The sequence below is a fragment of the Cyanistes caeruleus genome, chromosome 5 (assembly GCF_971803275.1).
Source record: "Cyanistes caeruleus chromosome 5, bCyaCae1.hap1.1, whole genome shotgun sequence".
Classification (NCBI taxonomy): domain Eukaryota; kingdom Metazoa; phylum Chordata; class Aves; order Passeriformes; family Paridae; genus Cyanistes; species Cyanistes caeruleus.
The window spans coordinates 23066390-23092470 of NC_141705.1; the positions used below are offsets into that span (position 1 = coordinate 23066390).

Consider the following 26081-nt stretch of genomic DNA (forward strand, 5'->3'; position numbering starts at 1 on the left):
AATTCCAGAGTATTAGTTACTCTACAGTGTCAGGAGGTTTTGTCCTTTATTTATATCACTGTGTGAGAAATGTCAGGAGATAACAGCATAGTTAAATGAATTCCAGTGTGACTAGCCTTTTAAAATCTAAAGCTTCTAGTAAAAGAAAAGCAATATGCTATTGGTTTTAAAGGAGTTTTAACTTGGTGGTGTTAATTGGATATGACTTGGAATGTAGCTCCTCTTCCAGATTAATATGAATGTTGTTGGGCATTGTATTTTTTTAATGTCAAAATTTTATGAATAATGACTTGGGCATAACTGTTTTAATCACTGATTGAATTGCTATCAGTAAAATTTTATAATCAACAAGGTTTGTTACCTTTCAGACATTAGTGATAACTTTCAATGCCAAAAAAATATCAGTTGGATCTTAGGCCATACCAGGACTGGCATGATTCTGTTTAAAGTGTAGATGAGGTACAGAAACAGTCATTCCTCTGACAATTCTCAACATAGTCCCAAGTATGTATGTGTTTTCCTTTTTACTTTGGGGAGAGAGAAGGGCAGCCTGGCTTCCCCACTGGCTGGCAGTAAGGGTGTATTTCAGTAAAAGAAGAAAAAAGCAAGTTGATGCTGGAAGAACCTTCTGTCTCACCTTTATCTTCTGTAAGTCAGAACCCTCCAGGATGGGGTGACAAGGTGTGCACTCCTTCCCTTTAAAACTCAGTGTAGAATGATAGATAAGCATTTTTTCAAACCTGACAGGGTTCAGGGGGAAACATGGAGATGAGAGGTAGCCCATTGCATTGCTGGGTGCGTGAGAGCTGTTTGCTACCACTGTACTCAGCAAGTACAGAAGGCTTGCTTGTGGGATTCTGCAGTAAGGCTCTGAATAAATGTCCCTGAACAGTTCTGTCAGGCTGAATTGCTCTGCCCAGGGAGAAATGTTGCAAAGGCCAGAAAGATCACCAGGCACATCCCTGTACTGGGTTTTTTTCAAGATGTATGCCCTTGCTGTCACACTCCTTCTTCATTAAAAAACCCACTATATCCTTTTTTTTTTTTACAAAGAACAAAAATAGTGTTTCCTGTTCTGGCTCTGATGGTAGAATTTTGTGTGGGAATCATAGCAATAGAAGCACTTGAGCTGGTAAGGTTTTTTTTCTCAGGCAAAAAATTCCATGAAACTTTAGATTGCAAAGAGCAATTTTCCAGGCTGCCCCTCAGGTGCTTGTGGGGATTGTGTCCAGTGGGACTGTGGCATAGCTAATGTGGGGAGGATTTGGTTTATCCTGTTTCATGAAAACTATGCTGGGGTTTGGCCTTGAGTTACAGGCATGTGTATGTAAGTAGAAAGTGATTTTAATGGTTTTGAGAGAGATGCTGGTAAACTGCTTTTTTCATGTGTTTATTTGGTGTTGAGGTCTCTTTTGTTTGGGGTTAATTGCTTTTTCAAAGACAAAAATTCACAGGGAATTAATTATTCTCCACACTTGCACTATTTTATGAAACTGTGTGTTTTTCAGGTAAATGGCAGTGTCCTACAAGATCTTGGGAGAATCCCAGGGAGCATTTCTGTTTGAATAAGAGCAGTATTTTCAGACACCAGCTGTCTGGTGTATTAGTTGCTCTGGTTGCTGGGTTTTTTTCTGTACAGCAGCATGAACTGCCTCAGATTCCTGATACTGAAACATCAACGAAAGTTGCCTTTAGGCTTTTCTAAATTCAGTGAGAAACTGGATTATTTACAGATACCTAAGTAAAGGAATTCTATTAATAGAACACTGAAAGCTAGTTCTGAGTAAAATGCAATTATGACTAATTCTTTGCACTTCACCTAGTTGCTTTCTAGACGTGGAAATGTTTTCAAAAATATTTTTTAAAAAATAATTGGGAGAAGATCTCTTAAGAGCAGAAGAAAATAGTACTTCAGGATGTTACTGGTGTTTAACTTAATTCTGCTTTTTACATCATTACACCAAAAGATTTATTTCCAACAATAAATTGCCTCCCATGTTTGTTTTAATGCCATTAATGCTATCAGATAGTAAACATGCAAGTTATGACATGTGGATTGGAATTAGAAGGAGGTGGGCAAGGCATACAAAGCAGTGTAATTAGTGTCGGTTATTGTAGGAGAAGTAAAAAGATGTACATTTTACTGTACTTTATAGATCTAATTATTATTTTCATGTGTTAATGAAATGTCTAAGAATTATAATGGGCCATATTTCTGTCCTTAAAATGTACCTAAATATTTGAAAAATGTATTTCCTAATATCTTGTCTTATTCAAGTGATGATCCAAGGGAAGAGGGTTTTTTTTAAAAGACAAAAAACTTGATAGTAGCATACAAAAGCTGTTAAATTGGGAAAACCATTTAACTTTTCTGAATACAGTTTAGGACAGAGTGTGGTATGTAATAATATAGTAACACACTGATGTAATTTTTTTTTTCCTGGTAAATAGTAGCTTGCATGAAGAGGTGCAGCTCCCTAGCTTTTTGTACTTGCTCATTTTTCAGCCCTTCTTCTGCCACCTGTGTGATCAAGATCCTCATTCTCTGAAAGAAGCCTAGTAGTAGAATATTAGCCTGGACTAAAAAACTGCAGGCCTACTTGCAGTGCATAAAACCGCTTATATTTTTAAGTGATTAGAGAAATGCATTTGAGTAGTACATAGTACCATGTACAGGAGATGTTAACAGCGGGATAATTTGTACTCTGTCACACTGAATATAAATTTTCAGCAGCTGTGCTAAATATAGCTACTTCACTTTGATCTGTGCAATTGAGAGCAGTACCTGGTTGCACACATCAAATACCAACAGTGTATAATTTAACCTGAAGGCAAACTCATTATATCAGATGCTTACATAGGTTTCCTCTTTGTGTAATCCTCCCCTCTAAATTTACTTCAAGAATAGCAGCATGATCAGTATGAAACATTGTGGAAGATATCACTGGAAGAATTATGGGTTTCAATCTGCCATATTGTCTTGCTGTTTGTTTGGGTTGCTGAGTTGATTTAACTTTCTGCTTTCCACCCCCCTCTCTCTTTTGTGTAGTACAAACAAAATCCAGAAATGTTTAAACAGACAGCTCGACTTTGGGCACATGTGTATGCTGGAGCACCAGTTTCTAGTCCAGAATACACCAAAAAAATAGAAAACCTTTGTGCTATGGGCTTTGATAGGGTAAGTATAAATAACTTAAATATTTTCAGTAAGGACAGGGCAAGTTTATGTGTATAAACACAGGTAGTCATCAGTATCATGAGAATCTAGTGAAGTAGATTCTCTATTTCCAGGACATTGTGTAGGGCTAATTATTCAATTTTGCTAATTATTTTTAAGAATTGGGTTTAAAATACTGTGTTACAGATAAACCTTGTGAGCTACCCCTACCTTTTTGAAACAATTTTTCTATCAATTATTAGTTGGGAATTAAGAAATAGTAAGCTAATGTGTTTTGATTTTTTGTGAATTTTTCATTCCACTTCCTGGAGCTGCAAGTTCACACACTGAAAATATTATTGCTGTTTTTTTTTTCTCATTGCAGAATGCAGTAATAGTGGCCTTGTCTTCAAAATCATGGGATGTAGAGACTGCAACAGAATTACTCCTGAGTAACTGAGCCATATAGAGAGATCTGCTTCTGTAGTCCAGCTTGCCCCTTCTGGAGGAGCATCACCATCTGTTATTCCTAGGATTCTATATAAATTCTTTCAAAACTGGCACTCTTGCCTGATGATGCTATCTAGGCACTATTGGAGACTGAAAAAAAGCGCTCTGTAAATAAAGCTAATTAAACGTCTGTGTAAATTTAAAAAGGGGAAATACTTTAATTTTTTTTCTTACTAAATATTGTAAAAATTCTTTGAGCTCAGCTAAGATAATGGGGGAAAACAATGCCTACTTTAGTGTTTAGCAGTGTGACAAAGACTAGCAGGAACTTGCTTCAGGATTTTGATTTAGTAATTCCGAAAGCAACATTTTGAGTGTTAGTCATCAAAATTGTTGGTGCCACTCATCACAGTTATCTTACTGTTTTTAACATGGATCCTATGTGCCTGTGGATTGACCTATATTTGCATGCTTGTACTTAATAGACATATTAGATAGGGTTGCTGAAGAGAGCACCATTGAAATACTCAATTGCTTTTGTAATTTTTTTCTTGACAGACTTTCAAGACTTACCCAAAGTTCCAAATGGTGACCTATTCAGAACCATTTTCTTTCTAGCTTATTAATTGGGAAACCTGATTCTCCTCTCCCTTACATCATACTGTTGATTATGTTTCATCATCTGTGGGTATTATGTGTGCCATTGCAGTAGTCTAGGCTCCCCTTTAAAAATATATATTTTGAATTATCAGTAGTGATTTTCACCCATCATATTTTCTACACAATCATGTAAGGAGTATGCCTCGATACAGCACAAAAAGATGGAGCTGGTTTTATTTCTTTTTTTTTTGTCTTAAATAGCTGTAAAGTGTTCTTCAGTACACTCTGGATAATATGATTTCACAGGGTTTGAAGGAGGACAAAGCTGATTCTCCAGTGTACTGAGAATGAAAAAAAAAAAAAAAATTGAGTACTTGATACGATGCAATCAGCTGTTTTTTGCAGCAGTTTTCTAGCTTTATTTTGGGCTTCAGTTTAAGGATTGCTTACCAGGTACTTTAAAATTCATCCTTGCTTGCATTTTTCTCTGGTTAACACATGGAGGCTGTGTTGGTGTTTTTACTGTACATACTTCAAATGCACATAGAAGTAGAAGTGTGTTCTCAATTTAGCTTTTTTTTGGATTGATGTTTCTGATAAACGAGAACTGAAATCTTACCTTGGCTTGTACATACAGTCAGTCTTTTTATTTGTATTAAAATGACATTTCATCCTGAGTGCAAAAGCTTGAAAATTATTAGTCTTGCAACTTCAAACACTAGTACATCTATTTAAAGAGAGCTGTAATGTCTTTGTGAATATGATGCTAACTTTTGAGAGTATATCTGACAAGGAAGTTCAGAGAAATCCTGAGACTAGAGAGTGGGGATTGTGGATAATGGAGTACTGTATCAGTCATCTTTTCTATGACTCTTTTGTTTTGTTCTGTTTTTTTTCTCTCCTAGGCTGTGGATTAATGGGGTGGGGAAATATGTGCCTGCTTGGGGTTTTTCTAGAGCTGTGAAGTACAAATTGAAATAGTTTTGCGCTTCATGGTCTGTTTATAACTCATACTAGATGAAATCAGGAACATTATGGTATCTGTTAAATACCTGGAGCATAGTAGTAGGGGGAACAAAACCAGAAAACAAAGCTGTCAAGACCTGGCTAGTTCTGGGATATTCCCTGTACTGCTCTGTCTGATGTGTCCAAACTTAAAACAGGGCACAGACAGTAAATACTTTGAACTCATATCAGTGCAATACTAAATGCATTTGCTTAGTCTTTATACTTACTGCTTTTTAAGGTGTAGTCAGTGATCAGTTGTCTTGGGTTTTCTTGAGTTAGTGTAAATCATTTGCAATGATGCCAAAGGAAATGAGTTGTTTTGACTTTCCTTATATTTATTTATTTTTTTAACAAGAAGCTGCTACTGTTCAGCTGGTTTGCTAAGTGAAAACCAGGGACGGTAGGAAACTGGCAAAATGCTACTTGTGTTAATCTCAAGTTGCTGTCTTTTCTGTTATACAGGCTAAGAACTTCTTGATTACATCAACACCTTTTTTTTTTACCCTGGTGGTAAATATGAATTGCTGACTACTTTCCCTTGTTCTTCGCTGCTATTTATCAAAAGAAAGAACTCGGAAATCATTGTCGGGGACATAAAACTTCTCAGTAACGGGCTTCTGAACGTGTCTTTCGATAAGACCAGTCTCCTAAGAACAGCAGGCTTCTCCAACAGTATGTAAAGTGATGAAGGTAGCCAGGGAAAGGGGGAGAGGGGGAAAAGAGGTTTGTAGGTGAGCAAAGTCACCTCTGAAAGAATGCCCTGTTAAGTTTTACTTCTCTCACAAAGTTACCTCATCTTCTTCTCTACTGCAAAACACTTGTCTTCCCCTTCCCCCTTATGTATAAATGTTGGATTCTGGATTTTGCCCTCCATGCATGTGCTCGGTAGCTTAATGCTAGCTCAGGTGCTGGCAGGAAGCTTCTCAAGAAGTGAGCTGGGAAGGAAACATGACCCAGCATTAAGGAGACATCTTTGGTCTGAAGTCCCTCTGAATTTTGACTGGTGACTCCTTTATAAGGAATGTTTTTGTATTCTTGGTAATTATCAGAGTTGAATATAGGGATAATGTTGTACAAGATTCGTTTAACTGCAGCTGGGGCTGAGCCCTAGGAATTTTGCTGTTAGTGTTCAGCTTATCATTGTGAGACATTGTACATACAAATGGTTGTTCTGTTTTCTGTGTCACTGAACATCGCTATATTCAGGGCCCTGTGCATTCACAGATGTGGAGTGGCTGTGCAGCCCACTCCAGGTGTGGACTCAGGCTGCACATTTACCACTCCTTGCAACAAGAACATGAAACATGGGTACAGTGGCTAAGTACAAATAAATCATGCATTGTCTTCCTCTATTGTGTGCCAGAAGATGGCTTGAAACAGTCATTTTGAAGCCTATACGGCCCCATTTTTCTAAACAAGGTATTGGTAATAACACTTACGGATTACCAGAGCATCCATTGGATTTCACTGCTGAACATTGTAACGTGCAAAGTGGTTTATCCTATCTCATCCAATTCCTCTAAGAGCAAAGTTCAGCTTTGTTCAGAGGTAGGGAAATGCCCTTTCCTATTGCCAAAAGCCTCCATTTTCCCATGAGTACCGTACCAAAAGCCCTGACTGTATTCCACCCCCTTGCCAAATTCACAGCTTCCTCCCATTCCTTCTGTGAACAACTGTGTTCTCAATGTGACAAATTGGTGCAATTTGGAGACAAAAAACCTTAGGAACATATCCTGGAAAGATGCATCATTTAGTGCATTCTGCATACTCCAAGTATTTTATTTTTTAGTATTTTGTTAAGATTGCAACAGAGTACATGGGGCCTTGACTATAATTGGTTCGGTAGTATTTATGAGCAATTAGGTACTACTGGTGTATGAATATGTCTTAGTTTTTTTCTAATTATCACTGTATTCAACTGTTTTCCATGTAAATTAGTATTGGAACACTGACATAAGGAATATAGAAACTTTTTTGTTGTTGTCTGAAAGGAGGAATTAAATAGCCAGAAAGAATCTTACCTTGTAACACCAAATCTGCATTAGATGGTGTGGGTAACAGAAACATTTAAACTATGCAAATTTAAGCCTAACAGCTGTGACTCAGACTAGGCACTTCAGAGCTTATGTCATTTGGGAAGGGAGAAGGGGAGTGGGGGGAAATCAAAACACAGATTCAAGCGAGAGTTCTTGTTTACTGCATTGGTCATGCACTGTTTCGAGAAGTTCCATTTTTAGCACAGGAGAAGTCAACTGTGCATGTCCCTTGTTCCCTTCTGAAACACCACCAAAAGCTGGCTCAGACTTGGAGGCTTGCCTGAAGTGGGAAACGTTAAATTATTTAGTAAATAAATTTGTTTTACTGAAATGCTGATGAGCAGAGGTAATCAGAAGATGAGGTGTCCTCTCCTGCTCTGTTTTGTGGATGGAGCTGATTAGTGGGGACACTGATTTGTGAGCAGGTGCGTAGTTTTGTATGGCTTCGATGAGCAGCTGGCTCAACGAGAGATAGCAAAAGTGCATTTCATCAGCATCTGTTGAATCATGGAATTGAAGCATGAAAGTCAAGATGCTTGTGGGTGCCTAAAGCCACTTCTGGGAAGACCAAATAGATGTTTTCAGTGTTACCATTCTCGATTTCCAGGCACAGCTTTCTCCTAGGGCTAGGCAAAGGGGCAATCACTTCTTTCTTGCTAGTTTTCTGATCTGTTCCAAACCTATTCGTGAATGATGTAGGTAGCTCTTCTGCTTGTGGTGTTTGTGTCAGCAGCTGATTCATCATCAGACTCACAAGACCAACTGTCATCAACACATTTGGCTTCTGGCTTGGTTATTCCAGCTGCAGTGCTCTGTTGGCAGCAACCTGACTTTGGATTTGTTCTCACTGGACAAACCCTTGTGAATCATTTGCCCTGTACTGTGCTGTGATGTTCGATCTGTGCTGTTACCTGCTTTGTCGGCATCAAACTGGCTCCAGGATCGCTCATGGTGCTGAGCCCTTCATCAATAATATAAGTTCAGATCATGGCTTGACACATGAGGAAATGTTCTGTGACAATGCTGTGCTTGTCTGGTGTACGATCTGCAGCGCCTGCTGCTGCTCTGGTGCAGTGCCTGAAGAGGGCTGCCATCATGGGAATGCTGATGTCTACTGCTGAAGAGCCCTGCTTTTCACTTACCTTTTCCATCCTAAATTCTGACTTTTCTAATAAATAAATATTTACCTATAAGTACTGCAGGAGGTTGGTTCCTAAGCACCAGACTTCCTGTGGAGGCGGAACTGGGGTGGGGAGGCTGGAATGCAGCATCAGTGTTATTTGTCTTGAAAATAAAAACTACACAAACACTTTTGTACACAAATGATTTTTTAAATAAACACACATTTTAAAAGATGTTGATTTTTCACTGGGAATGCTTAACAATAAATGCATGTTTCCCTGAAAACAGTTTTCATTTTATTTCTGGTAATTCAGATTGTTCTAAGATTACAGGGTCTACTGCTTCCATGTCAGTAATGAAATTTTCATTTTCATGGTGCACATTAAAAACTTTTGAAGAAGAAAATTTTGTAAATAGAAGTTGTGTAATGGAAGCGTGTGTTATTTCAACTAGGACTGCCTCACATGATGGCCTGACTGACCATCCTGAACCACCTCTTGTCTCCTTTCAAAGGCTGCGTCTGAAGAAACAAAGCCGCTAACACAGAGGAAAAGTTCTCTCTGGATTTCCCTGCACCACTTATGTTTATGTCATCTATGTACATTTTAAACTGTACCTCAAACTGCAGTTGGTTCATGCACAGGGAGGTGACAGCCTGGTGGCCAATGGCACTGCCCTGCTCAGCTCCAGAAGAATCTAGGAGGGATGATGACTATGGATTTACTACCAGTACAAACTTCACTTTTTTGGCATTTGTCAATGTTTGTTAAATGGAGTAAAGCAATTTGAAGACAGCGGCTGCACGGCTGAAGCAAAGAGCAGTGAGTTTGCTGTGAAGCTGGTTGTAATACTGTATTTCAGATCTGCATTCCATCTTCAGGTGCGTGTTTGTCCCTGCACAGGTTTCTGGGCAGGCTCAGCCAGCTGGGATCGTGCTGCACTGTTTATGGTGTAAGATGTTTGGGTTTTTTGTTTAATTTTACTGTCATCGGGAGCTGTGTTGTATTGTGGTACCTCATTCTTTAAGAGGGGTGAGGGAGAGGGAGCACTCCCCACTCCCTCTCCTTCAGGTCTTAGCCTGACAATAATTCAGAGTTTAAAAAAAAGCCAATTTCCCCAGTTTGTGTAGTTAGACACTGACATGAGTAACTGAGAGCTGCTTTATTCTAAAATACTTGTGAAGCTGTCCAACAGCCTTGTCATTTCTTCCAGCACCCCAAAACTGGAAGCGAGTTCACAGCTGAAATGGACTGATGGTGCTTGCTAGCTTGACTCGTCCTGTACTTAGTTTTCTGTTTCAGTGGCTGTAATACTGACACATTTGGCTCTCAGATGGGTAACCGATACCTCCAATACAGCAAATCCAGGATTTTAAATTGTTTTTAAGGTCAAGTCTGGATCTGGAGCACCTGTGTCTGGTATAATGTCAAATAAATTACATTGCTTCACTTAGTGGCTGCTTTGTGTTGAAATACGTGAATTCTTTAGGTGGGTTTATGACAGCCTGGTATAAAATAAAGGGTAATAAGCTGGGCTGGTGAGAAAGATACGGGGAGGGAGTGGGAAGTGGGAGAGAATCTATTTTGTGCTGATTATACCTGAGCCACCAGAACCCTTTAGCACCCCAAGTCCTCCATGCAGAGCTGCCTTTGCTTGCAAAGTGGTGCAGGCTGTGGGCTTGTGGCCCCCTGCACCTGTAGTGGGTGGGGAGAGAGACAGTGCCATCATCTCCCTTTGTCTTTCCCAAAACCTCAGTTGGCAGTTTAAAAACATGATGATGGTGAATAGTCAAAGCTCTCATATGTATATATAAATAAATATATAAAGAACATATACATATATGTATTTTTATATATATATATATATATATATATATATATATATATATATATATATATATATAAAAAATTTTATATACCAGGTACAGAGGTGGGTAGGAGAGTGCTTTTCTTGAAGGAAGAACTTTTTGCTAGTTATAGCCCCCCAAAATAGGAGCCAGTTATGCACCAAGATGGATTTTGGTTCAAAAGCAGAACTGGTTGGTCCCATTTCACACAGCAGTCAGTCCTAACAAAGAGCAGGCACTCTCATTGTGTATTATTGTGTGTCTCATAGCCACAGCTTTAAATTTCCATCAACACAAGACTGGAGAACAAACACCAAACAAAAAGTGGGTCTCAGGTGTTTCTGGAAATGGTGGCTATCACATCTTCACCTTGCTGCAATAAACTGTTGGGAGTGGTTTATCTGTGTAGAAAGTGGCTTAAAGGATCCAAAGCTATCAGTGCAAATGGAATGAAAACACCTGATGTTTATGGCTTTTGCTGTTAAAGAAGCAAGAAATGAATCCTGTGTATGAATGACCTTATGGGATGGGGCTTGCTTACTCTTCGCTTGGCATTTGTGTCACCCACTGTAGCTTATTCCACATTCCAGCCCCTTAATGGCCTGAACTACATCAAAAACACCGGGATAAAGTATCTCCAGGCTGTGCTTATCAGGAGAGGGAACTATTTGGAAGAAAACATGTATGAACAAAGTAGTTACCAAAAGTTCACTGTGTCAGACAATGCTGAGGTGGAGGGGGAAGAAAACAAAAGCACAAACCAACCCCAAACATTTCTTAAAGAGGGAAAGTCCTTCTTTGTAACGTTTGTGTGCCATTCCTTTCACCTGTGAATGGTTCTCATCTGTGATGAATGCAGGAAGAGTCCTGAACCTGGGGAGAAAAACCCAGGTGCCAGTACAAGCTGGGACAACTGTAAAGCAGCTTGGCAGAAAAGGACTTGGGGTTTGGGATCTGGACCAAGCTGAATGTGAGCCACCAACCTGTGCTCATGGCAAAGGCAGCAAATTGCATCGTGGGCAGCACAAGGCTAAGTGTCAGCATCAGGCTGAAGGAGGTGATCCTGCCTCTGCACAGCCCTGGTGAGGCCACATCCAGCTGGAATGCCAGGCCCTGCTCTGCTGGGATGGGCTGGAGGGAGCCAGCTGTCCACACAAGAGATTGTGCACTCATGGGGCCTGGGTCTGTTCACTGGGACTGCAAAAGAAGCAAATAGACATAAAAGGGGCAACATCCTGCAAGTGTGAAATGGCAAGGCCCTCTTAATAGCAAAAAGATTAAAACACCCCACCATCAACCCAAAAGAAGAAACAACCTATGTTTTGGAAAGAAAGCAGTTCAGTGATGCAGAATCAAATGACATTCTGCTATCATCTTGGCCAACTGCTTTGGGCAGCTTCCAAAACCACCCTCATGATAAAATGAGTGCAAAGGAAATGCTTAGACCAGGAACCCTGCTTTGCTCCTCTGGCAATGAGCATCCCTGGCACATGGTGCAGCTCCCATGTGGCAGCAGGAAGGGGCTTGGACACAGCAGGTTAAGTGGTCTTCTGGAGGAGAAACTCATTACCATTTCAAGGCTGAAGAGTGACCAAATGAAAAATAGACTTGAGCTCTTGAGATCTGAGGAAGCTGGCAAATCCGTCTTAGTAAATTTAACAGAAGGCCCCTATGCCTCTTACTGTAGCTCTGGGGACAGAGATGCCCTCAAAAATGGCCAAACAGCACCAAATACATAGTGGGAATATAGGGTCTTGGTCAAACACAACCAAATGCTTGGAGAAAGAGTGTAAGGAATGAGGCAGTGGGGAAGAATTGGTGTGAACAACACTTGCAGGGCCAGTCTCCCTCTCCATAGGCACAAGAAAAGCTCCAGAGAGCAGAAGCCTGTGGCCAGCCTGAGGGGGGGATGAGTCAAGAGAGTGGATGCAACGATGGGTGTTTTCCTGTGACCAGTCACCTACAAGGGATGTGATCTCAGGCTGGTATTAATTTGTTTTGAAAAAGTTTGGCCTAGATATAGGAAAATTTTCCAATTTCCATTAATTTCTCTAGGGATGTAGGATGTACCTCTGGCCCTATTTGTTTACACTCTCCTATTTAGGTATTTATACACATTGATACATTCTGAAAGATGATCTCATTGGGAAGGTATCTGAAACTTGGAGACCCAGAGATACAACATCTACCTCATGGTCAAACACACCAAGACTGCTGTGAATGCCACCATGATCTTCTATGTAAAGTCTGCGAGGGTCTGGTGTTTCCTACATGTGTGGAAACCAGAAAGGATTAAAAATACACCCTATTTCTGAATGGGATCTCCTGTCATGTCTTGTAATAGTGCAGATGACTAGAAAATTTTCCTAAAGCACTGGAGATTTGGCCATTTAGTGCACTTTGACAGACAGAGGCAGCTCCAGAGGTGACTGTGACTCTCACACGGGTAAGTCTGGCAACAACACACAGGTTACATGAGCCAGAACCTGCAAAGCAGGTAACCATGCTCCTGACAAAGGGAGTGATAACTGCAGGAACCAGGTGCTGACCTAGGGAGGATGGAAGATACCAGCACTGATGATACTGTCTTTGTGGGAAAACCAGACCTTACAACCTTGTTACTAAAGCAGAGCCTGATAAACTGTGACATGCAGGCCCCCACAAGCCTCAGAAATTAATCAAGGCAGTCTGCTTTCTTCCCAAATCCTTTTATGCTCAAAGCTAAGCTCATGTAGATTGAAGTGAGAAGGTAATGCAGAAGACACCATGTGCAGGTATGGATGGATACAGCAATGAGGGCCTTGAAAAAATAGCTGGGAAACAATATACTACAAGGCTGAGAAAAGGGAACTGGAAAGGGCAGTAGGGAAATGCACCAAGCCATTTTGTCATGCTCATGCACCGGGTGTGCAGAGCAGCTTCCTTGTCCATATCACAGCCTGAATCCTGTTCTGGTTTAACAGCATGAGGAAGGATGAACAGTGGTTGCTGCTACCACCATTCAGAATAATTTATTCAGATTACTCTTTCCCTTCCAGGGAATACTCAGGGATGGAAGCAGGTGATGGTTGAATTATGTGGGCAGTGTCTCTCCTAATTTTACAGGAAGCAGAGAAGAGCTTATGTGTGGGCAGCAGGGAGCAGTGCAGGGCATGTGCTCTGCACATAAACCTCCTGAGAGGAGATCTCTGCCATCATCACAAACCCAGCTCGTTTCTGGTTTGGGGACAGTACCTAGGGCATGCCATGACTCCCCACTTGCTTTACAGCCATCAGACCCAACACCAAAGTGTGGGGGCCGGGGAGCCCGCTGGCTCCGAGATCCTGGCTCTCCCCTGGAGGCAAGACACCAGGGATCTTTGAGTTAGATATGTTAAACTGTTGCGCTCCACTGGTGTTCCCGCTTGCAGTCCCATCCCGATACATGTATCCCGGCCTCCCCCCGCCCCTCTCCTCCCCTATAAATACCCCGGGTTTTCCCCTGTTCGGCAGAATAGCTGTTGCTGGCTCTCTTCGCCAAAGCTCTGACTGAATAAAGGTTAGTGCTTGGCGAAACGCTAGACCAGCTTTCTCGTCCCTTCTTCCCGTGTCGCCTGCACACCGCCGCTGAGCCGAGCCGAAGAGCTGGGCTGGAAGAGCCGAGCTGGAATCCCTCGCCTGCCCGGAGCCGCACACGCGCTTCGGCCCAGCCCTTCTCAGGGCTGCTTCTCCAGGGAAGTCGCGGTGCTCCGGTCCCCTCCGTCGCCGCGGCACCAAAGAAACAGCCATAACCACCTTCCATCTCTTCCTTCAAGAGCTCTGGTGCATTAGAGTCAACACATCAATTCCTGCTTCCAGGGCAATGTTAAATACCTGAAGCAAGAAGCAGAACATGTATTTCTTGTTCTGGAGCAAGCCTAGCTTGCAGCATTACGAACACACAGCTCTTGTGGCCGGCAGGGCTGCAGGAGGACGCTCAGTATTCCAGAGCTATTTGGTCAGGCTTTTTGCCTGAGCTGGCACATTGTGGAGACAACACAGCTGCCAGCATGACCTAAGTGAGTTACAAATTGGCTTGGATAATCTTTGTGCTCCCAGTGAAGAGCAGATGTCTCCTCATGGCTGTCCCTCATCACCAAACAGCACAAGACTCAACTTGTGTTGCTCACGGAGGTCTCGGTTCTGCTGACCATGGATATAGCTGTACAGCTGGTGATGAACCAGGTTCAAAGTTGAAGGACTCCTTCGTATTTCTTGCCAAAAGCTGAAGGGGTCACCATGAGCCTGACTTCCTCACAACACCCAGCCATTGCAGGCTGACAGTCCTGATAAAATTGTCAGGACTTTCCCTAGGCAGAGAGAAGATTCTCTGTTGCAAGTCAGAAAGGTCTTTCCAACAGATGAACAGGAACATTTCTTCCAAGGGTATGATGACTGCCCTTTGCCTGATATGACACCAGGGCTCCAAGGAACACACTCCCAGCACGTGATGCCGACTGAGTTTGGCTGCAGAGCTGCTCCTACCAACTGCCAGAGTAGGTGTGGTTGTGCCTCTGGCTTTTTTGGCCTGAGTGAGCAGGAGGTCTGAGCTGCAAGACGCCTTTGGCTGTGGTCCCACTCATTTCTTTACAAGCAGGTGCACACACCAAAAACTTGCTCATCTCCTTTCAGACTGCAAAAAATACAGCTGGGAAGTTCCCTGGAGTCAAGAGATGTTCCCATTCTGAATCTGAAGTATACTAGGGAGTGAGTTGTGGAAGTAGTCATCCTGTGCGTCACCATACTGACTTGGTGCTAAGGATGGTACTCTGATGGGAGTACTGGGTCATTCACCTGCTTTGGTCTCTCATTTAGAAATAAGAAATAAAAGGCATGCTGGATCCACTCTCCTGACTGAGGCTGTGCAGCTAGGGACAGGTTGTCGGTGATCACTTCAAAGTTCCACTTCTGAGGAAGTTCTGTCTTGTTTTCTGTCATTGAGGAACTGAGGCAAAACAATCCACAGAATGTGTGGATTAAAACTCTTAAGGAATGGAAGCTATTGTTGGTTTTTGTAGCTTAAGAGTATTTTATAGTATTGCTTGAGCTTCCTTCTGGCCATCTGAATACCTGGGATACTCATCAGCATGATGATTCCCTCCTGAAATTCCTCAGAAATTCAAGCAGGGGAAGCCTTCAAGGGACACAAAGTGCTGCTGTACAGAAGGACTTTGCTCCCTGCTTTTTAACACCTTGATGCTCCCTGTGCAAATCTGTTCCTGCACCCAGATACAGTGCCCTGGGCTGAGACCAGCCACTGTGTGACTAATGCTTGCTTATCAGTACTGTGCACCTGCAGCCAGGCTGGCAAGACAACTTCATAGCCCATCATTTTTAGTTTGGGCTATTTCCCTCAGCACCCATTTGAGAATTGATTTTCAGGCACAAACAGAACTATTACTGCTGATGAACACAGTAACGAAACACACAGGCAAGAGAACTAGGATCCACACGGATGATTTCTTTAGGAAGCAAGTTTCCTGTGTATTGCAAATGTTTGGTGATCCCAAATCTTTAGAGGAAACAGTTCAGCTGTTAAAGCCCCATCACTTAACTTGATATTCAAGAGTCAGCCTGATGCTGATGAACTTGGTCCAACAATGTGAGCTAAGTATCTTACAGACGGAAGCACATTTTAGATAATATTTTGATATTTATCAGTTCTAAAACTTACAGGGCTTGTCAGCATGTGCAGAAAAGGTCTGTAGTGAATGTTATTTCTCCTGTTTAAGATTGCTCAATGTTATTTTTCTATTTTTACAGACATTATTTTTTTAATCCAAAACAACTATTCTGATTTAGTTTTGTTGAGTGGTAGGGGTTTAATTTAGAATGTTCTCAGAACAGCTTTCCTGTCTTACTGTGATGAAAACTGTGCAGTCCAGGCATCAGAAGACAGAAAGAAACAGAAATAAATGTATGTCTGCTAAGAAACACAGCCAGACTTTTATGAAGATGGGAACTTAAAAGATGGTAAGAACTTAACTCTAACTATATAACTGAATGTGAAACCTCAGCACCCTCAAATCCTACACTGGTAAAAAGCCATAAAGACTGGGTTTTATCAGGCTGCCTATTAATTGCACATTAACAAGTGAAGAACTCTGGGCATCAGTATCCTTACTGTAATGGGAGAATCCCCACTCTTATGTACAATATTTGAAAACTGATATATGGCCAAGTACACACACAGTCCACCTCTCTTTTCTTTGGAATACTTTGCCTTCAATTCCAGACTTTTATACTCTTTACTCTTTAATAGATCCTAATTGTAAGGCCTCAGCAGCACTGGCAATGCATCAATTCTGTCTGTGTGACAATGGTGGCTGTGCTTTCTGTCCTGGTTCTTCAGGCTGCCTCCTGCGTGCTGTCACCACTCAGGGCCCCTGGCCTGACAAAGGTGCCCACCCGTCCCTGGGGCACCTCCAGCAGCACCACGGCTGTTCCGAGGGCTTCAATGAGGGCACAGCCTTGGCCAGGGCAAGTTCTGAAAAGAGTCAATGGGGGCCACCTTTTCTGCTAGGTGAGAAAGGTTCTTCTTGTAAGCCACATTTTGGCTCAGCTAATTATGTCCAGCATAATTTGCAACATGAATGTACCAACTGACTCTACTGATAATCAACGTATGAAAATAACTCAAATGTCCACGTTAAAAAAACCCCACATAATTCCATCTGGAGAAAGACAATTGAAAACCATGCTCAGAGCATGGCTGTGAATCTCCAGCAACCTCTTCTAACCAATATCATCCTATGATGATTCATTGAATAATGTGACAGTGTAGCTAATTAAAAATTGACCAAAAAAGATAAAAATTTAAAAATCCAATAATTATCCACTTCATAAAAAATAAAGCTTTTGGAAATAAATCTGAATTACTTGCAAGATTTGTCAAGTCCACATTTCAGGTCACTGTTAAAGGCACACCACTAGGTACCAGAACTCCTTTCTAAGGAAAAGCAAGTTTCTTTTTCAGGTAGCACCTGAAAACTTTGAACTGAAACATTTTAAAATTAGTTTAAATCAAAATAATCTAACTTTTGTGAGAGGGAATTATTTCACCAGAGCACTAAAAGGAAACCATTACAATCAGTAAATCCACCTTGTGAAATTATTTCAGTCTCAGAAATCAAACCCCTAATAGATGTGTAATTAAATGACTTTAAAATCTCCTCTGTCAAAAGCTTTTCAAATCCTTCAGGTCAAAGCCCTGCAGGTTGCTTTAGAAGGGGAGCTGCACACACTGCTTTATGCACAAAGCCTGATTTCCTGTTACAGGAGAAAAATAAGAAAAGTAACACCAGGTGTACACTTGCTAAGAGAGACTTAAGTCCTGCTGAATGGCACACAGCTGTACTCTACCATTTTAGGAGCACAGGCATTCCCCTAACTAATGCCACCAGTATCCAGCTTTTCTATCTGAATCAAGGGATTTCAAAACAATTTGCAGAAGAGAAATGGGGAACTGAGGCAGCGGGAAGCAAAGCCAACTCTTCACTGTCACTCTGCAGACCCACCCAACCCCCTTCACAAGATAAAGCACTGCAACTTCACCTAAAAAACTTGACTTTTTAACTACCTGTCTGCATTACAGCTCCTTCGCTCTGTACAGTACTTCTGTGAATGTCCAAGCTCAAGTACAGATACAGCAATTAAGTTTTCTATGAAAGAAAAAAAAATAAAAATAAAAAAGACCGCCACATGACACCTAGAAGCGTTTATTTTATGCAACAAACTTAAATATGATCATGTGTACATAAAAGTGTACACTGTATCTATGCTGAACAATGCCAGGAAACATAATATTGATGCAACAATCTTCTAAAATAAACATTAAAAAATGAGCCTGGACAGGAAGACAAAATGCAAAACAGACTTACTTCCAATTAGCACAATGCTTAAAATTGAGAGCAATCCTAAACATTTCCAACTTTCCTTACAAAGCTGCCAAAGTCCAACTATTTTTAAAAACTGATTTTTTTTTTCTTTACATCAATAATAAAAATCTGGTGACAAACATTATAAAATCAAATGCTGGACTGTCTTTACTCCTTTAAAATTTAGAATATTCCAACAGAACCGCAGGAGTAAAAACACTTAAAAGTGATATATGTTTTTATAAAACAAACATCAATATGTACATTTATTGCAAATTATATTAAACTAAAATGGAGGGAAAATTAAAAAATGAAATGTCTACTTGCAAATTAATAATAATTTTAAGTGATTACTTTCCCACTCTGATAAAAATCAGAAAGCAACATTTATAAAATTGCCACCACATGACTTTTCATAGCAGGGAACTGAAATCTGTACATCTTATTTTTGCAGAAAAGTAGGCAGGCAGAAAGAATTATACATAAAACAGTCTCCAAAAGTAAAGCAAAAAAAAATTTTGTGGGTTTTTTTTTTTTTCCTCTAGTCTTGTTTAAAATCCATTCAGTAGACTTCTACCTTTTCTGTGAAACATGGGAATACCTGGCTCTAGGATCATGAATTTTCAATGTCAGTGTAAGGACCTTCTCTGACTTACTTTAAAAAAAAAATGCAGCATGAAAGTTAATGTTGTAAATACACTTTTAAACTCCAGAATGCAGGAACTGGAACCAAGTGTTAAGCAATTTGCTTAATTATTGACTTTTCATAAAAAAAGTCTCTGGGGAAATAAGTACAGATGCTTTTAGCCTCTTTCTCAAGAGTTTCTGCTTTACATTTCCATTGAGAAGGATTAATTTCATGTGAAAGGGAAGCATAGTTTTCCTTCTGGTTTCAGAGCTGAAAGCTGTGTGTTTTGAAGTAATTTCAGTTCCTGTACAGGAAATTTCTGAATCCTAGTTTTTGCAGAAGCTTGGAGCATGCCTTTATTTGGCCTTCATTTCCTCCCTTTTCGAGCAATTTTTCTTTTTACCTTTATGAGGGGAGAAAAATAAATGAAAGTTAATTGTAAGGACATGGAAATTACAAGTGATTCTGAATCAAAACCCTACCAAATATTCTTTACATTTTAGCTTTTACGCTCTTTATACTTTGATTCTTCCAATGCCAATCTTCTCAACAATTACACAATTAATTGAATACAACTGAATTTCCTTATTGTATAGCACAACTTCCTGATAAACTTGAAACTACGCAATTTGAATTGTGCATTTTGTAATTCCATAACTGAGTGGTTTTTTTTCAGCATAAATATAAACAGTTATCACTACTTTCACTGGAATCAGTGATTAAGAACAGTAACTTGATCTAATTAAATGTAATTACCAAGGTTTATAAAAATAGCCCATTTTAGTTCAGAATAGGCACTACTTCAAATGTTTTCCAATTATTTAAAGTAACTTGTACGTGTCTACTTAAAAGCAAAAAACCTATTAGACAGAGCTTTTTTTACACACAAATTTCTTTGATTTCTTACTGTATAAACTACAATAAAGAATAAAAACAGAGAATTGTCCTATATAAGATGCCTGCTACACCTTAAGGAAGCCTCCCTCTGCTATCTCTGTATCCTCAGTCTCTTCCTGGCTGCTCCCACAGGCCTTAAAAAGATCCATTGCATTTTGAGAGTATTCTGAACTTGAGTCTATCTCCAACAGTGAATCTCCATCACTTCCAAGCACCTGGCTTCTGAAAAACGTTAACAATGTTTTGGTATTTTGTCCAAGAAAAACTGAGATATTACACATTTCAAAGATGTTAGCTAATACAGTAGCTTATTAAAGGCTATGGATAGTGCAATTTGTTCTGAAGACCTGGAAGGAATTTGATATATTAAACAAGTATTGCAAGGCAGTACACAAATATTACACTTTTGACAAACATAACATTTTACTGGTATATAAAGCTTACTCTGAGAAGAAAAGGTAAAACTATTTTTGTTCAAGGTTCTCAGCAACATCTTCAACTTACAAATCTCTAGAAATAAACTATTCCAAAGCTTCTTTCTTCCTTTAGATTAATTTATGGTTTCTTAGAGCACACTGGTTTGCAGACCTTATTGCTCTACCACTTTGGACACTTTTGCATTAATTATGTACCAGGTCCAGCAAAACAAACCTCTCGTATTTATGCACATTACGAACTGCTTGTATTGTAAACCAAGTCAACATGTTTAAACACTAAAGTGGCCCAGATTATCATCCAAAAGCTGTTTTGTAATTTACAAAGTTCCAAATGTTAATTTTGAGTTACTTAAAATAGACATTACAGTACTGCTAATATTGAAACAAGCACAGACCCAAAATAGCAGAAAATAGTTACAGTTGGAATTACAAATTTTCGTGTGCAATAAAGACAGTTTCCAAGCAATTCATTGCTATCAAGGAAGGAAAGCATAGCAGAGTAGCCAAATGCCTGAGTGCCTGGCATTAATAAATGCACTGAAACACCATCAACTCTTAGTTTCTTTATATAGCAATGCTAGGAAGGGAAACCATGCTGCATAAAAATAACATTTGGTTAAGTAAGGTTAAGTTTATCCTGTTCAAATTAATTTCTCCAATTCCAGCTGCCCAGGTACTTAATTTGAAAAACAGAACTCAATGCAGCATATGGTGGACTATGGCATCTGCTGTGGTTAAGCTGTGCCCTTAACTATACTAGGTCTGTTGTAATTGTAAATTCAGGGTCTGACTTGAGATAGGAAAGGACCATCCCCCCACGTATTTCATTAGTTATTTTTACCTCTGTAGATCAATTTGTCTCTGTGCTGCTGCTGGCTTTTTTGCTGTGTCTTGCTGTTTTGGTGCTTTGGCATTACCTGCCTCTAAACTCCCTGGACTTTCTTGGTTGGCTGCTGCCCTCTTCCTTCCCCTGACAGGTGGTTTATTTGTTTCCTCATTTTTTGCAGTGGTACCCTGAGGTTCCGGTTTGGTTGGTCGCCCTCTTCTGGTTTTTGCTGCGAGCGATGGGCCTGTTTCTTCTACACTTTTTTCTTCTGTTTTTTGATGAATATTCTCAGTTCCAGATGCTGTTGCTGTTCTTTTTTTCCCACGTTCAGTGCTATTTCCTTGTGTTGTCTGATCAGAATTCATCTCCTAGAAAATAAAAATCACTAACGTGAAGAAAAAAAAAGATTCTCAAAGGCAAACCCAAATTGTGACTTCTCTCCAACAGAAATACGAGTTTTTAAAACCCTTTAAGTTATGAAAACACATCACATGGTCTTAGACCTAGATTTTACTAAATGGGATTTTGGACCTTATCCTTGCACAAATATTTCGTACATTGTGTGTAATGTTAGTTTAACTTTTAAACACTAAAGTAGCCCAGATTATCATCCAAAAGCTGTTTTGTAGTTTACAAAGTTCCAAGTGTTAATTTTGAGTTACTTAAAATAGACATTACAGTACTGCTAATATTGAAACAAGCACAGACCCATAATAGCAGAAAATAGTTAATCTAAAATCTGCACCCAATGTATCTTTTAGTGGTGTGTGAGAGAGATTACGGTAAGAATAATTATCTTCATGAGCTCCCCTCATGACGTTTTTTCTGGACAAGCTCCTTTTACTGTCTCTCTTTGTCAAGTGACAGGAGAAAACTGAGGAGCAAAAGAATTATTCCAGTAGAGCAATATTTACTATCTACTTCCATACACGCAAATTTTGAGACCAACATTCAGTAAAGGTGCAGTTTACTGATGACCTAAGTGCCAGCAAAGAAAAACCCAACACTTGCAGGGAATAAAGAAGTAAGATCATACCAAAAAATGAAACTTGCTGTATTTGTTAATTCTTCATCATGTCTGAATAGGTATGGCCTACATGCATATTTTTCTCAACACACTGAACAAGGTAATGAAGTGATTAAATACCATGAAGAGGTGTCTGTATGTGTGAAACAGAATGGGTTAGCAATGTACTTCTCTATGCAGAGCAGTATCCATATGGAACCAAAGAGGAAGCAACTGGATGCCAAGTCTTCATTTGAACACTGACATCCAAACCAGTTGGGAGAAGGGGCAGAAAAAAGGATAATAAAGTATGGCTTGGATAACTTGGCAATTTCAAACAAACCAATGTCACTTTTCTAAGTGCTTTATCTGAACCAAGGGCTTTTTTGTTAAATATTCTATTATTTCTTATGAGTCAGGCAATCTTAGTAATCTTCATTACTGTTTCACTAGCTTCATAGTAGACACTCACAATTGCTATTCATACAAAATTTACAGATTCTCTGAAATTTCAACTTCAAGAACTTAGAAAGCATTTCTGAAGATTTACTTTATATGTGCTTTGCCTAACTTTCTTATGTGATGACACAAATCCAAAACACCTGCTTATTACTCTGATTTCATCTAATAAAAATAGCTTAGGCAGATATATAACTTCTTAAAAAGCCCAAATCATCTTTGGATATTACAAAAATCTATTTTAATTTACAGAATCATCTAGCTTGGAAGTGATCTTCAAAAATCATCTTGTCAAACCTGTTGACAGTGGGGCCTCAGCGGTTATCCAGGGCCTTGATAAGGCAAGCCATGACCATTGATAATCCACCGCTTTTCTGGACAGTCTGTTCCAGTGTTTAAATTTATCCACAAAAAACCTCTACTAGTTTTTTTTTGTTTGTTTTTGGTTTATTTCCCTGCTTGCATCCAGACAGAATTTTCCCTGAAAAGCTGCTATCACAGGCTACTTTCTTCCAGTAGCCTTTTGTCCTTCCAGCAAGCAGCCTTGAGAACACTTCTTTCTATCCATCTTTTCCAAAAATAACTTTTAGATTTTGAAAGACTGATCCTCTCCAAGGCTTCTCTTCTCTAAGATGAACAAACCCAACACTTCAAACCTTTATTCACACAACTTCTCCATGCCTTAATCATCTTGGTGTCCCTTGCAAGGCCCTCTCCAGTTTTTCAGTATCTGCATCAAACTGGGGAGGACACAGTATCGCAGGTATGTCCTAATGAATGCCAAATGGGGTGGAACAACCACATCCCTCTATCTGCTGACTACTCAGGACAAAGCTTGCTGCCCTCACTGCAGCCAAGGCACACAGCCAGCTCATGCTCTGCTGGTTATCCACCAGGGATGGCCCCCAGGTCCTTCCCAGCCAACCTGCACTCCAGCCAGGCAGATCCCAGCATGCTGTACAGCTGCTTGAGTTTAATCTATCCCAGGTGCAGGACTCAACTGTGTTAAAATCCATGCTATTTTATACGCTAAAAAATCATTATGATTTACACATGGTGTTCTCTTTGTAATGAAAGGGAAATAAACCATACAATATATTTTTAATAGTTTAATTAAGATTTTAGTTGTGACAAAATTCACAAGTTAGATGCTTATTTCATGCTGTAGGACCACTTCACATTTTCTTGGCAGTAATTTCAGTTAAAGATACTACAGGTGTGAACTTTCACTCTAAATCCCAGGCTTACTGATACTTATATTGGACAACATGGAATGAACGTGGGAATACTTTGGAATTTTACAAAAGAAGAATGAAGTCCATTCAAATGAGTGCTATAAATTATTCTGGATAAAATAAATGGCTGTTTTGAAGATAAGGAGTCTTCTGTTAGGCTAGGAAACCGACAGAACTATATGAAATGAAACTGGATGTTACCAGTTCCTCAGAGACTACCTGCAATGATGTGTACTGAAAAAAACCCCAATGTCAAGTTTATTACAGACAGCCCATAAAATCCCTGGACATACCTTGTTTTTCACAGGTTCGGTCTTTGCTGGTGTGACTGAAATAATCCTCACAGGATTTTCATCATTTTCACTGACTCCAGTTTCTGATATATCTGAACTTTGTTCCCTGGGAGCATCATGGAAGACATAGTAAAAAAGAAACAAACAAACAAACATACAGAAAAGAAGAAAAATATTTTGAATTACTGGGGGTAAAAAAACAGGGGGAGGGGAGGAGGAGACTCAACACAATAGGCTAAATTAGTTTAAAAGCAATTGAATTTGCCAGAGTCAACGCTTTTATTTTCTTTCCCAGAACTGGGAAAAAGTCTGCAAGAAATTGGCTGGTCATTGAGCCAAATCCCTTACCACAGACACACCACTGTATAATGACTTTTGCAAACTTAAGACCAGAGCTTTTAAATAGGCTGTGTTGTTTTTTCAGATAGGAAGAGCTGATACTGGAAAATGTAGTGAAGAATAATAAATACCAATAATGCCCCAACTTCATAGAAAACAGAAGAACAAAAAAGAAAAAAACAAGATTACAACCTGTATCATGCACACTTACAGAACAAATTCTGAATGCAGTTATACTTCCCCTTGGCCTTATGAAATGCAGCACCTAGACTTGACTTTCTCTGCTTTCTTTAACCCTTTATTTTAGTCAGGTAACTAATTCCAAACAAAATTAAACAATATTAAAATCTGAAAGTGTAAACTGTTTCTCCAGATTCACAACAAATTTCAAAACTTTGCATCCATACAAAAATAATGCTTACTAGAAGAAACACTGAGTATTACAATTGTATGCTGTGTCTTTCCACTGAGACCCTGGTCTGCTTCAACAAGCTGTTTTTACCATTCTTAATCTTACATAGATAAGAATATTTCATCTCTATCAAAGAAGGTTTCTTGTTTCCAGTCAAGATTAATCCTAATTTATACATCGAAACATCAGCCACACAAACTGAACCAAAAAGCAAGTATGGAGATTTTACCTATTGAGAACTACTACAGTTTCTACACCTGGATGGAATAAGGACACTCTTCAAGTATGTAAGCACAGAGATGAAATCATCTCCTGTCCTAAAACTTGCAAGCACAGTGGAGAAAATTAAGTAAAGAGCTGATGAAAGAAATTTTGAGCTCCCATACCTTGATCTGTTTCCTGCAGAAGAGCTCAGCTCAGAGTTTACACTGCTTCCAGTCTCTGATCCTGTAGTCCTAATATATGGTCTCCTTCCAGTTGCAGATAATGGTTTGTTTACTGTACCTAATACACCAGTTGGTTTTGGCTAGGAAAAAAAAAAGTTTAAATCTTTAAAAATGCAAACTTCAGATATGTATTTAATTTTTAAAATATCTGCTTGAAAAAGGTATTTAAAAATACCTTTTCTGGATTAACAGTTTTGATCACAATGCATCAGTTTAGAGCTACTAATCTTATCTTTACTTTAAAAACATTGTTTATCCTTTTAGTTCTTGTAACTTAAGAGCACTTCATCAGCTGCCCTTCTCTCTCTCATGCTTTGAAGACATAGAAGCTGGAGAAGTCTCAACAAAAGCCAAAACATTAGGCAATATTAGAGTTGAAAGCCTCTGGGTAAGGATGAATGGGAAAGCAAATAAAGTGGGTATTGTTGTGGGAATCTACTATTGACCACCCAGCCAGGACGCTACCAGCAATGCATAATTCTACAAGGAATTACAGGATTTTTTGCCCTTGGCCTTATGGACAACCTTGGCCCTGTATATGGGAGACAGCTGACCTTTGGGTGCTGTAAGACTTTTGCGTGCTCTGGCAATCTACTTTTGAAAGAACTGCGATCTATGAACGCTGCTCACTTTTTAGGAACCATCTCTTAAAAGCACAGGAACAGGCAATTGCAAAGTGTAAGATATCAATCAAGTGAGGCAGAAATTCAGCCTGGCTGAGCAGGGATCTTCTTCTGGAACTTGGGCAGAAAACAAAAGTATAAAGTATTTGGAAGCAATGACAGACAACGTGGCAGGGCTACAGAAATGCTGTTCACCACTGCAGGGAGAAAATTCCTACGGCCAAAGCTTGATTATAGTTCAAGTTGGCCAACATTATAAAGGTCACAAAAAGGGCTTTTTAAGATATGTCAAAAGCAAAAGGAGGATCAGAGATAACACTGGGCCATTACATGATGAGGCTGGTCACCCTACAAACAGGAGGTGAC

General features: G+C 39.7%; 2 protein-coding genes across 25 annotated transcripts in view; one reads left to right on the forward strand and one right to left on the reverse strand.

Moving 5' to 3' along the window:
• Positions 1 to 9825, forward strand: part of UBE2K (ubiquitin conjugating enzyme E2 K) — a 44627-nt gene extending 34802 nt beyond the window's left edge. For all 6 annotated transcript variants that reach the window (XM_086888558.1, XM_086888560.1, XM_086888556.1 and 3 more), the window contains 2 exons: positions 3050 to 3178; positions 3543 to 9825. In XM_086888558.1, the coding sequence (XP_086744684.1) occupies positions 3050 to 3178; positions 3543 to 3617 (204 nt within the window). In that variant the 3' untranslated portion in view covers positions 3618 to 9825. The remainder of the gene's footprint in view (positions 1 to 3049; positions 3179 to 3542) is intronic.
• Positions 1 to 26081, reverse strand: part of PDS5A (PDS5 cohesin associated factor A) — a 93995-nt gene that overhangs the window by 4053 nt on the left and 63861 nt on the right. For 5 of the 19 annotated variants that reach the window (XM_086888512.1, XM_086888508.1, XM_086888514.1 and 2 more), the window contains exons 30-34: positions 25033 to 25172; positions 23896 to 24001; positions 20918 to 21270; positions 19711 to 19861; positions 17940 to 19145 (exon numbers count right to left, since the gene is read on the reverse strand). In XM_086888512.1, the coding sequence (XP_086744638.1) occupies positions 19110 to 19145; positions 19711 to 19861; positions 20918 to 21270; positions 23896 to 24001; positions 25033 to 25172 (786 nt within the window). In that variant the 3' untranslated portion in view covers positions 17940 to 19109. Of the gene's footprint in view, positions 1 to 4414; positions 4549 to 10992; positions 11417 to 14007; positions 15183 to 17816; positions 17899 to 17939; positions 19146 to 19710; positions 19862 to 20917; positions 21271 to 23895; positions 24002 to 25032; positions 25173 to 26081 lie in introns of those variants that run through there. The other 14 variants (XR_015286725.1, XR_015286735.1, XR_015286733.1 and 11 more) reach the window with 7 other exon arrangements.